Source organism: Prionailurus bengalensis, chromosome C2 (assembly GCF_016509475.1).
Source record: "Prionailurus bengalensis isolate Pbe53 chromosome C2, Fcat_Pben_1.1_paternal_pri, whole genome shotgun sequence".
Classification (NCBI taxonomy): domain Eukaryota; kingdom Metazoa; phylum Chordata; class Mammalia; order Carnivora; family Felidae; genus Prionailurus; species Prionailurus bengalensis.
In genome coordinates, this window is record NC_057350.1 from 74,593,917 (window position 1) to 74,606,561 (window position 12,645).

Genomic DNA, 12,645 nt, shown 5'->3' on the forward strand with positions numbered 1-12,645 from the left:
TTTTTTTCATTTGTCATATGCAGAAGTCATTTCCTCTTACTTTTCTGTGTTGATGTACTGTGCTTTAAAAAACGTGTTAAAAACAAGCAGCCCTTAATCTACTAGTGTGTTTTTCCCCCCCTTATTTTCTTAGGCGTCAGTGGATCGGTGGGGAAAATGCTGCTTGTCCTGGGCCCTGGGCTGTAGAAAGAAGATACCAAAGGCAAAGTATATGTATCTGGCTCAGGAGCTCTTGGTTGATCCAGAATGGCCACCCAAACCTCAAACAACAACAGAGGCTAAAGCTTTAGTTAAGGAGAATGGATCATGTCAAATCATCACCATAACGTAGCACTGCGTCACTCTCAGTGGTATGCTGGTAGCAGGAGAATGTAATTTCCGGACTTTCCGATCCTGTGCGTCAGAATGGCACCATTTCAATTTATGTCTCTTCTAGTATAGCTGATTTGAGAGGTGTTTGGTTTTTTGTTTTTTGTTTTTTTTTTTTTAAATAAGACAGTTGGCCTGCCAGTTAAATTCATAATCAGTCTGTAAAGTCTTATGTCTGTATTCAGGAACTACATATTACATATATTTCCAGAATTTTCTTGTTACCCTCAGTGATGCTCTTTAAATAGGGTACAGAAGAAAGTTGATATTTGATAGGTTTTTAGACATCAGCTTCTGAGACTTGGTTAATGCGTTTAAATATATTTTCACAAACCCTTATCAGAAAAAGCCCTCATTTATTTACCACCCCTAAATTTGTGATTGATAAATAAAATGGGTGTTAATTAGCCTCTAGTGAAAATAGGTAGAAAGCCTGTTTTCATTTGATTCCACTATTTCTTCCAAAGAATTCCGTATATACACAGACCAGTTCCCTTTGATAGCCTAGGGGTGAGTTTTATGATGTTGCTTATAGAACAACTCAGGTAATTTCCATTTACGGTTTTATAATTTCTGTACAAACTGCCTGAGTTTTATTTTTCTAATCAGCAAGGTGCTTCACTGCCTTCTTCAGATGTCCCTCAAAGCTATTGAATGGATCTTGTGATCTGTCTGCTGTCAGTAGTACGATTTACTTCAGTTAAATGTTGTAGAACCATAGAACCATTTTCACTAGGAAAAAAAGATTATTTCCTTTGGCAATAGATACAGATCTGTCTTTCTAATATCTCTTCATAGCTGTTTTTTCTCTCAGGTTTTATCATTTTAAAGATTTTTCTTTTCTTCTAGGTTTTTAATTACTTAAAGACAAGATAATAGTGAGTTGTTGGTTTTTTTTTTTTTGCGTTTTTTGAGTTAGACTTTTACCTCCTAAAAATTTTAAGGGTTGATATAAGTCTCCTATCAATAATGAGGCTTAAAAATGAGTGGTTTTGAATGACTGCTACTTTTTCAAAGCAGGATGAACTTGGTGAATTTGTTTTATGCCATTAGATGGCGCCAGAGGTCAGAGCTTACTTTGGATTGGATGTTTACAAAGGAGCATTTTTTGGTTGTAAAAATTTCTGGGGGGGAAAATTGAAATAAAGTTAAGACTAGACATTAATTGAGCCAAAAGAAATGTGAAAAAGATTTTTCGCCTGTTTTATCTGGTTAATGTTTAAATTTTAAACAAAATTAAAGTAACTTTAAAAATGCCTTTCTAGGTAAGATCCAGCAGCTTGGCAAAAGCCCACAGTTACGATAAACAAGGAAACTGATATTGCTATAAAATGGACACTAAACTGCTAAAACTGTGGGACATTATCCTATGTTCTTCCTTAACTGGTAGCATGCTTGTGCTTTCCACTTCTAGCTAATCATTATTTTCCTGATAGATACGTACCAATTTATCAGATGTTAGCTGGAACTATAGAACCACACGGTTCTCATTTCTTATGCTGCAGAGACCTGAATGATGTTTGGTAACTATAGGAAAATGTAAGTTACACTCAGGATCACTGTTATTGCTTATTGCCACTGATGAATGATTCTTATAAAAATACAATCGAAGTTTTCCATCAAAGAGTATGATATGATATTAATACACCTTAGGTAAGAACAGTTGTTCCATGAATGATTCTATGAAGCTATGCATCTTAGACCTCTTGAGCTGTGATTTAGCACTGTTTTCTATAGTTACTTATCTCGATCATTTTTTAATTTCCACATTCATTTCTGATATGTAAAAGTATTATTCTTAAGTGATTTCCCAGAATTGTAAATTTTATTATTTGATTTAAATACTGAAGCATATAATTAAAGTAATTGCTAAGTAGCAGCTTAAAAATCCAGTTATCGGATTGTATTTAACATCTTTAAGAGCATGATCATAAAAAGCTATATTTTTTACACCCTTTTTTTTTTAACATTTAGATTTTATAAGGGTTTTATATCTCATTTGTCCATATTGTTTTCAAAGGAATGAGGTTTTTAGGTAGGTGGAAAAGCATTTGTAGGAAGTTACATTTCAACATAGACAAGGTGGGTTGCTCAAGTTGTAATTGATGGTTTCCAGAATGTTATTTGAAGAATGTCTGTGAATCCAGGTGTGGGTCCTACTCAGTGCCATCGATAGACTGAGTTCTCTCTCTGTAGATCACCATGACATAGTAATTTTGATTCTGAATTTCACATTAAATTATTTGAGTGTATACAGACCTAAATTTAAAAATCTGTACATATATTATTTTGATGTATTAAAGATTAATAAATATTGCCGATTTAAATTTTATTTATGCACATACTTAAAGGACAGAAATGTCCAGGAAAGTAATTGTTAAATAATGATATGTAACTTTTTAACTTTTTAAATAAATAACAAGATTTTTAATGTGTGTCTCCCTCAGGGTTGTTTAAAGTTTTTTGGTTTTTTTTTTCTCCCTCAAATATAAATAGTGGTAACTATATGTTTTGTATCTTCTAGCACCAACTGCTGTAAAGCAATGCTGCAAATAATGCTTGAAGAAAAGTGGCTAAGCCAACAACAAAAGAAATACTTTTTATATTAGTTTTATAATTCTTACATTTGAGAGCTTTCCAAATTGCACTTGGATTTAAACAGAACTGTTGCAGTCTTGACTCTTATTTATTTTGTCTCCCGTGTTTGTGAAGATACTGCACAGTTTCAGAGGCATGGTAAATAACACATCATTGTCTATGTATTCTGTTCCCCAGCTGGCTATAGATCCACTATCCAGAGAAGAGCAAAATTCAAGCTTTAGAAAACATTCTATAAGATCTCAACGCATGCAATTTTGACATATCTGAAAATAGGTTTTTGTATATTTATGGTGGGAGGTGGTTGGGAACTTTTGACAAAATGTGGGGTGTTAATTTTTGTACAGTCTGTGGGCATTTACACATATTTTTAATGTAATAAAATTTGGTAATTATGTGCACATTAAATTAATAAGATAGTTACTTCCTGTTATGATTTGTGAATTCCCTAAGACTTTGGATTTTTTTAAGTAACTTTATATCAGAAATGATACTGCATCTTTATATTTTTTAAATTGTATTGCTGCTCAAGAATGGTACCCTGATGTCAAAAAGGCATACATTCATAATTGTACATTCAGCACTGTAAATAACCTTATGAAATCTTTTTTGGATTGAAAGCTATTCAAAATAAAAATTTAAATGATTGAAATGACATTTTTTTTCCTGCGTCCTTCTACATTTGTGTGCCATTTAGCTATACAAGTACTGCCCTCTCTGGATCTACTTTCCCACTTAATACTTCTCCATTTCCCCCCCCCCCCCTTTTTTTTTAACTTTGGATTTTTGAAGGGAATAAATACCACATCCCACATATTTATCACATCGTGTGTGTGACCATCCTGTGGAAACCCATCTGTCAGATACAATGTAGAATCAAAAGTTAACAGTGTAAGAAGGTCTGAGGGAAATAGTGAAATACAAGACTGGAGGCTTATAATCTATTTACAGTTGGGAAGATCAAACCCAGAGCTAATGCTACGTAAAACATGGTAAGTTTGAAGCGAAATGGCAGCTGTGGGTGCAAAAAGAGCATTCCAGGGAGAGAGAAACTGTGGAATTAATTACTTGGTGCTAGAAACCCCAGAGAAGGCAGGGTTTGTGCTGGGCCAGGAGGTCTCTCCGGACGTCATGGGTCCTACAGGAGATGTGCGTCCTCTGCTGTGGCCCGTGTGGCTGGCTGCGGTGTGATGGATTGAATGGATGGTGTGAAGGTTTAGTTTGAGTCCACATTCTTTCCATTCACTATGGTTGTGTAGCAAATGCCATGTCCCCACAGCCTGTGTGTGTGGGCACCACCGTCCTGCATGTCTCTATCTTCCCTGTGCGTTGCTTCCAGTTGCCATATTTTGAATATGTATTGCAGGGAAGGAGGGAGTTGTAGGAGTCTGGATGAGACTGTCAGCGTTCAGAGTGCCCTGGTCTCTGAGTCACCATCCACCGAGGAGAAAAGCCTATCTCATCCAGGCAGACAGAAAGGCCAAATCTTACAGGCCAGGGTGACTTTTATACAGGAGTTGCCTCTTAGGACAGCAGATTTCTAACCTGTTCCGTGAATCCAAAATACGAAGGACGCAAAACACTGGAGCCATCAACTTCATTCGTTGTTCAAAATAACTTCTCGGGGCATCTGGGTGGCTCAGTCGAGCGTCTGACTTCAGCTCAGGTCATGATCTCACGCCTTGGGGGATCTCTGTTGTCAGCCTGTCGTCGCAGAGCCTGCTTCAGATCCTCTGTCCCCTCCCCCGCCTGCGCTCTCCCAAAATAAATATTAAAAAAAATACTTCTCAACATCCCATCCAGATTTTCAACGAATGGACTCACAATTTTCCTCTACCGTCTGCAACTTGCATACCCTTCTTGGGCATTCGAATGTCCTGCTCTCTTCAAAGAATTAACACTTGGAGGTCATTCTGATTGGAGTGCTTCCTGGAGAAGTAGGCCACAGAAGCCTACCAGAATTTGACACGAAGTCTTATGCTGATTTAAAATCTATACAAATCATGTATATATACTATGTTGCCCTTGTTATACATCATTCTGTTAGACACCAACACTTGGCAGCTCTGATTTTTTCAAAGTCCACATGGCATTCCATTGCATGGGTATTTTCATAATTTAGATGACTACTTCCCTGTTGATGGTCATTTAATTTTCTTTTTCTGTTACAAACAACCCTGCAGTGTTTTTGTGCACAGTTTTTTTTTAAGTAGGCTCCACACCCAATGTGGGGCTTGAACTCATGACCCTGAGATCAAGAGTTGCATACTCTACTGACTAAGCCCATAGGTGCCCCATTTTGTGTACAAATCTTAATGAGCATAGACACAGGGTGTATTTTTAGCAGTAGAACTGCTGGACAGAGGATGTATATGTATATTTGTAATTGGTTGATACCGCTAAATTTTCCCCCAAAAGTTTGCTCCAATTTATAGTTCTACCACTGTAGTATGAGAATGTGTGTTTCTTCACACTAAATAAAGTGCTAGATATTTGCAGTTTTTAAACATAAAAAGGTTATTTCAGTATGGTATTGGTACAGGGGTTATTAAATAGCCCAGAAACAGACCCACACATTCATGAGATGGTTGGTTCATGACTGTGGTAACATTGTTGTTCTAATGGCAGAAGGAATTGATTTAATTATATATAAATGGGGCTAGGCCAGCAGATTATCTTAGTGGGGGGAAAAAATGGACTCAACTCACACATCATACACAAAAATGAATTCTAAATGGGTTAAGGATCTAAAAACAAAAGACAAAACAATAAAACTCAGGCATTATAGGAGATTTGATGGGGGGAGGAGGAGTGGAGGATTTATTTCAATACAAAAAAAATCATAAAAGATTGATAACTTTGGCTATATTAAGACTTAATATCCGGGGCACCTGGGTGGCTCAGTTGGTTAAGCATCTGACTTTGGCTCAGGTCATGATCTCATGGTCTGTGAGTTCAAGCCCCACATCACGCTTTGTGCTGACAGCTCGGAGCCTGGAGCCTGCTTTGGATTCTGTGACTCCCTCTCTCTCTGCCCCTCCCCCCCACTCATGCGCTTGCGTGCTCTCTCAAAAATAAACATCAAATTAAAAAAAAAAAAGACAACATCCATAAAAAGACATCATGAAGAAGATGAAAAAGCAAACTACCAACTAATTGAAGATGATTGACATCTATAACTGACAAAGGATTAGTACCCAGAATATATAAAGAATGCCTACAGTTCAGTTTTCCGAAAGACTTAAACATACATATTTGCATATAGGAAAATGGGCAAAAGAAAAGCACCCAAATTTTTTAGAAGATGAAGCACAAGTGAGCATTAAAAATATGAAAAGATGGGGCACCTGGGTGGCTCAGTGGGTTACATGCATGACTCTCGGTCTCTGCTCAGGTCATGATCCCATGGTTTGTGGGATCCAGCCCAGTGTCAGGCTCTGTGCTGACAGTGGGAAGCCTGCTTGGGATTCCCTCTCTCTCCCTCTCTGTCCCTCCCCCGTTCTGTCTCTCTCTCTCTCTCTCAAAAGTAGATAAACTTTGTGCTCGCTTCAGCAGCACATATACTAAAAGTAGATAAACTTTAAAAAAATATGAAAAGATGCCCAAGTTCATCATTAAATGGGGGAAATGAAAAAAACCACCCGGAGACAATTACTTCCTATGAATGGTAAAAATTAAATTTAAAAAATCAATTCCAGGTATGGGCAGAGGTAGTATGAAGCACAGGAACTGCCACACACTAGGCATCATATATTGGTACAACTACTTTGAAATGCAGTTGGACATTCCTAAATTAAATTGAACATGTGAACACCCTTCAACTCAGTAATGCCATTTTTTAACATATTCTAGAATGTTTTTAGCCTTATTATTTCTAAGAAGAAGAAGAAAATGAGTGGAGCATTGGAGAATGTTCTTTGCTTTATTGTTCCTAAATGGGGAAGAGAAGAACTGGAGTAAAGAATTGGGGGGCACCTGGGTGGCTCAGTCAGTTAAGCGTCCGACTTCGGCTCAGGTCATGATCTCACAGTTTGTGAGTTCAAGGCCCGCGTCGGGCTCTGTGCTGACAGCTCGGAGCCTGGAGCCTGCTTCAGATTCTGTGTCTCCCTCTCTCTGACCCTCTCTGCTCTCACTCTGTCTCTCTCAAAAATAAAAGTAATGATAAAATTAAAAAAAAAAAAAGAATTGGGACAACATGGCAAGAAAAGGAAGACTCGAAGTGTGGTCCATTTGGGGTATGGCTGCCACAATGAGCCCACCATGTCACTAAACTTTCCTAGCATCACAGAGTCATAATGTGCTATTTTATGGAGAAACTTCTCTCCTGCTCTTATCATTCCTTTGACAGTAAGACTCAGGTTACAAATGGTCTCTTCTGTTTGAAGATATCGGTCATTAAAAACCAGAATATGCCCTCTGAGATAAAGTCCTTTCCATGACTTTTATTCTGGTAAAGTCTTTATCCTCAGGATGCAAGGATACTTCCCTCTTCCTTTGGAAAGTGTTGAATCACAGGCAAAGCCCTAAGCCTTTCAGTTGCTTTGGGCTGCAGCACCATTTCAGGTAAGGCCAAATACTTTAAAAATTAGGGATGGGCAACTGGAGGGCTTGTTTAGTCTATATGTGCTAAGATATATGAAATTTAGTACAAGAAATGATTTGTGTACAATTCCACTTGGGAAACATTGTTTTGGCAGATTAGTATTACTGTGCATATTTCACATGTACTTCAATGCCACGAGTTGGTATTAATTTTTTGTTAAGCATCTTAGGAATGATAGCTCCCTGTCAACAATTCTAGCTCTATGACCCTGGGTAAGTTACGTACCCTTTCTGTGTCTTAGTTTCATCATCCTTTAGCTGGGGTTAAGAATAATAGCTACCTCATAGGGTTAGCGTAAGCAGTGAATGAATTAATGCAAATCAAGTGCTGAGAACCATGTATGGCATAACGTGATAGATATTACCTGTTTTTCTCACTGTGGCTAAATAGAGGTGTTCGCTATTCGAGGGTGTTACTGTTTTTGTAGAATAAGTACCGTGCATACAGCGTGAGTGTGGTAAAAGGAATCAGGTGGTGGTTGCTGTTGTTTTTTACAGACTTTGCCATTCCCTTCACGACTGTTGGTTATAGCCACCCCTGGGTAAAGGCGAGAAGATCAGGGATCTCTTCACCGTGGGCACTGCTCAGTGATGCATGTGAGACATTCTTGAATGTGAGAATAATTATTTTCATCAGTTCTATGTAAGGATTTTAAAGTATTGGCTTTGAAAACGCTTTAACTTTAAGGCTTTAAACTGAGGGTAGAAAATCGGTAGAACAAAAGGATGAGACCTCGCAGTGTAGAATGAAAGTCTTTTCACCACCCCCTCCCCCCCATTCCCCCCCCCCCCCCCGCCCCAGGAAAATCTGCATTTCTAAGAAAAGAGGGATACTTAGTTGTATCTGGGTAACACTTAAAGCCAGTGATAATCCTGGTGGAAGGCTCTTGCCTCCGCAGGGTTGCAAGATCCAATGTGAGCGTTTTGTGTGTCGCCTCCAGACCTCCCGCTGCGGCCCTTGCAGACATGCTGAGAAGCGCCCTGCTGTGCGCGGCGCTGGGGCTCCTGCGCGCCCAGCCTCTCCCCTGTCCCCCCGCCTGCAAGTGTGTGTTCCGGGACGCCGCGCAGTGCACCGGGAGCAGCGTAGCGCGCATCGCCGAGCTCGGCCTGCCCGTCAACCTCACGCACATCCTGCTCTTCCAAATGGGCCGCGGCACCTTACAGAATCACAGCTTCAGTGGCATGACCGTCCTGCAGCGCCTGATGCTGTCGGACAGCCACATTTCCGCCATTGCCCCCGGCACCTTCGACGACCTGATAAAACTTAAAACCCTGAGGCTGTCGCGCAACAAGATCACTCATCTTCCAGGTGCGCTGTTGGATAAGACGATGCTCCTGGAACAGTTGTTTCTGGACCGCAACGAACTAAAGGACATTGACCAAAACATGTTTCAGAAACTGGTTAACCTGCAGGAGCTCTTTTTGAACCAAAATCAACTCGCTTTCCTTCCCGCTCGCCTCTTCACAAACCTGGGGAACTTGAAAGTGTTGGATTTATCGAGAAATAATTTGACCCAACTGTCCCGGGGATTGTTCGGCGCACAGGCTAAGCTGGAGAAACTCGTGCTGCACTCGAACCAGCTCGTCTCTCTGGATTCGGGGCTGTTGAGTAGCCTGCGTGCCCTGGTGGAGCTGCAGCTGGACAGAAACCGCATCCGCTCCATCGCACCGGGGGCCTTCGACCGGCTCCGGAGCCTGAGCTCCTTGACGCTTTCCAGAAACCGCCTGGAGTTCCTGCCCCCGGCCCTCTTCCTTTATTTGCACAATTTGACTTTCCTGACCCTGTTCGAGAACCCGCTGGAGGAGCTCCCGGAGGTGCTCTTCGGGGAGCTGGCCGGCCTGCAGGAGCTGTGGCTGAACTGCACGCGGCTGCGCACCCTGCCGGCAGCCGCCTTCCGCAACCTGAGCCGCCTGCGGGCGTTCGGGGCGACCCTGAGCCCGCGTCTGAGCGCGCTCCCCGAGGACGCCTTCCGGGGCCTGGGCGAGCTCCAGGTACTCGCCCTGCACTCCAACAGCCTGGCCGCGCTCCCCGGCGGCTTGCTGCGCGGCCTCGGCGGGCTGCGCCGCGTGTCGCTGAGCCACAACCGGCTGCGGGCCCTGCCCCGCGCGCTCTTCCGCAACCTCGGCAGCCTGGAGGGAGTCCGGCTCGAGCACAACCTGCTGGAGACCCTGCCCGGAGACGTGTTCAAGGATCTGCCCCGGCTGGCGGAGGTCCTGCTGGGGCACAATCCCTGGCGCTGCGACTGCGACCTGGGGCCCTTCCTGGCGTGGCTGCGGCGGCACCCAGGCCTCGTGGGCCGAGCCGAGCCCCCGCGGTGCCGCGGCCCCGGACCCCGCGCCGGCCTGCCGCTCTGGGCCCTGCCCGACGACGACCCCGAGTGCCGGGACGCCCGCGGCCCGCCTCCCCGCTCCGCCGCAGCCCCCGCGGCCCCGGGCCACACGGCCTCGGTGCCCGACAGCTCGGAACCCCGAGCCCCGGCGCAGCTCGTGGCCGACGGCAGTCGCCAAGACCACAGCCTGTTCTGGGGTCTTTACTTCCTGCTTTTGGCTGCTCAGGCCGTAATAACGGGGGTCATCGTGTTTGCTATGATTAAACTCGGCGGGCTCTTTCGAAAATTAATCAGAGAGCGAGCGAGCGAGCGAGCGAGCTTTTGTTTGAGTCAATTGGACAACCTCGCCGCTAATTAAAACGTGGCCAGAGTACTGTCAGAGGTGGCTCGGGGGAGAATCCGGACGGGCTGCTGCTGTCTTCCTCTCCGCTCTCCCTCCCCTCCTCCCCTCCTCCTTTCCTTCTTCCCCCCTCTTTCCTCAGTCCCACCTCCCCGTCTCCCTCCTCCGTCCCTCCCCTCAGCTGGCATCCTTGTCTGCCTTACAGGATGGATTGTTCTCTTAAGCTACTTTTGAAAAGCAGAACTCTTGCAGTTCTTTCCTTCCTCCTGTCTTTTTCTCACGTTGTGTGTCTCAGACCCGTGCACTATTTGGGGGAGCGCTGGGTTTCCTTCGTTCAGCGTTTATTTTCGGAGGAGGCCTCCTCCGTTGATAGGCGGGAGACAACACAAAGCCTTCCCACCAGGAGCTCGGCCCCCAGGGAGAGAAGCCACGAGGGTCAGTGGTGCGGGCTAAGTGAGGGGCAGCAGGAGAAACCGGCAGGAGGAGGGGACTGGAGCAGAGGGACCCTCTGCAACCCTCTGCTTGCGCGAGGAGGAGCAGCTCCCCAGAGGTCTAAGTGCCCAGGGAGTAGGGGCCCTGGATCCTCGGAGTCCCTGTCGGTGCCCGGCGACCACTGCTCTGCCCTCCTGTTTGCCTTCTCTGTTTCTCCTTGCTTCCTGCATGGGTGAAGCGTGTCATTGTGACATTGGGTTGGTTTCCATTTCCTGGCACTAAATGCTACCTCATTTCACAAGCATTTATGGAACACCTAACATGTGACAGCTGTTCATGAATTTTAATGATAAGCTTGGTTTCTAGTTTATTATGGTGGCATCACGTTCTCAATTAGTCTTCCAACTGAGGGCCATAAAGCTCTTATTGCTTTAATTGGATGTCTGTGCTCTTGAGAAGCAGTGGTTTAAACATGGGCCGGACACTGGACAATCGTGGTGTCAAATCCCTCCCCCACCAACTGCACAGGGCTTTGGGCAAGACACCTAAACTCCCTAAGCCTCCGGTGTCCTCCTGCCTGGCAAGGGATAAATAGTGCTTGCCTCACAGAGTTGTTGTGAGAGTTAAGGGCAATAAAGCGTGTGCTGACTTCGCCCAGTGCCCTGCATACAGTCAATGCTCAATAAATGTTAGCTCTTATTATTAAAGAGCAAGCAATTATTACTGCTGTCATGATCGCTGAAGAAAAGCTATGAGCTGGTTTCTTCTCTGTGCATTTAAAGGTGAGAGCAAACTTTCTCAGATGGGAGATTACATTCAATCACTTTGTCTTCCCCTTGGTTGGTCTTAGCCCTGGGTAGTCGGGCTCTGTGCTCACAGTCCCGAGCAGTAGGTCCTCTGAACACCAACCATTGTGGAGCCGGAAGGGCTGGGTTCCTGGCGTTGGTAGGCAGACTTCTCCTTCAAGACCAAGTTCAACTGGTAAAGCCTTCCATGACTGCCCAGGCAGACTCAAGTGTTCCCTGTTGTGTCGTGTACTCCCCTCCCGGACTACCATGCACTAAGCACCCTCAGCACCCTTGTCCGGCCCGGCTCACCCTTCCCTCTAGGGCATGTGTGTGTTAATGTGACCCCTGCACTGTAGGCTTCTTGGCCCGACCTTGTCTTATTTATTTTGACTGCTCCAAAAACTGAAACTTATCCAAATCATGAAACCCAGACTTTTTGATGGAATGTGAACTCTAGTCCTAACCACTGTGTTCTTGGGCAAGCTACCTAGCTCTCAAAGCCTCTGTTTCTTCACCTGGGGAGTGAGGATAATAATGGCCCATACCATTGTGGCAAGGATGAAATGACCTAACCAAATAGTAAAGCCGGTGACTGGTGCGTATGGAGCTCAACAGAAGTTGGCTATCCTTATGATTAGCTCTTTCAGAACACACAGTGTTCTAACATGCCTCAGGGCCTTTGCATATGTTCTTTCATTCAGCAGCTATTTGCGGAGTACGTCCTCTGTACCAGGCACTCTTCTAAGTGCAGGGAGAGAGCAGAGCGTAGAGCAAAGTACACGCTTTACATTTCGGTGTTCCCTCCAACGAAAACATCTCCCTGGAACTCCTGGCCATTATCTTCAAACATTCAGAAGAGTATGGAGAGCAACCTTGGATACCTCAGCCAGCTTTATAAAAAGCTGCTATATTTGCTTCAGATATATTTTTTTAACACAATAAAATATGACAAAGTTGCAAGTGCCTGCCTGTATCTCTTCTCTGTGCTTGTTCCTCTACCCTCCTTAGAGGTAAGCTACTTAATACATTTGGTGTTTTACATTCTCAGTGGTGTTTTTATACTCTTTACACCTGTCTACAACCTTGAACAGCGGAAAGTAATGCTTTGCCTTTTTAAAAAGTTTTCTATAAATGATGCGACTTGGCATGTAGCATGCTTCAAACTTTTTTCTCTGGGCTCACAGTT

At 44.0% G+C, this 12,645-nt stretch overlaps 2 protein-coding genes across 4 annotated transcripts in view; both read left to right on the plus strand.

Moving 5' to 3' along the window:
• The window catches only part of ATP13A3 (ATPase 13A3), an 88,799-nt gene extending 85,175 nt beyond the window's left edge, over positions 1–3,624 (plus strand). For all 3 annotated transcript variants that reach the window (XM_043594558.1, XM_043594557.1, XM_043594559.1), the window contains one exon: positions 134–3,624. In XM_043594558.1, coding sequence (XP_043450493.1) covers positions 134–331 — 198 coding nt within the window. In that variant the 3' untranslated portion in view covers positions 332–3,624. The remainder of the gene's footprint in view (positions 1–133) is intronic.
• A 4,443-nt stretch (positions 3,625–8,067) lies between these two features.
• GP5 (glycoprotein V platelet) lies at positions 8,068–12,419 on the plus strand. Its single transcript, XM_043594560.1, has 2 exons — positions 8,068–8,183; positions 8,511–12,419. The coding sequence occupies exon 2, from the start codon at positions 8,536–8,538 to the stop codon at positions 10,255–10,257; it is 1,722 nt and encodes a 573-aa protein (XP_043450495.1). The 5' UTR covers positions 8,068–8,183; positions 8,511–8,535; the 3' UTR covers positions 10,258–12,419.
• The last annotated feature ends 226 nt before the right edge of the window (positions 12,420–12,645 follow it).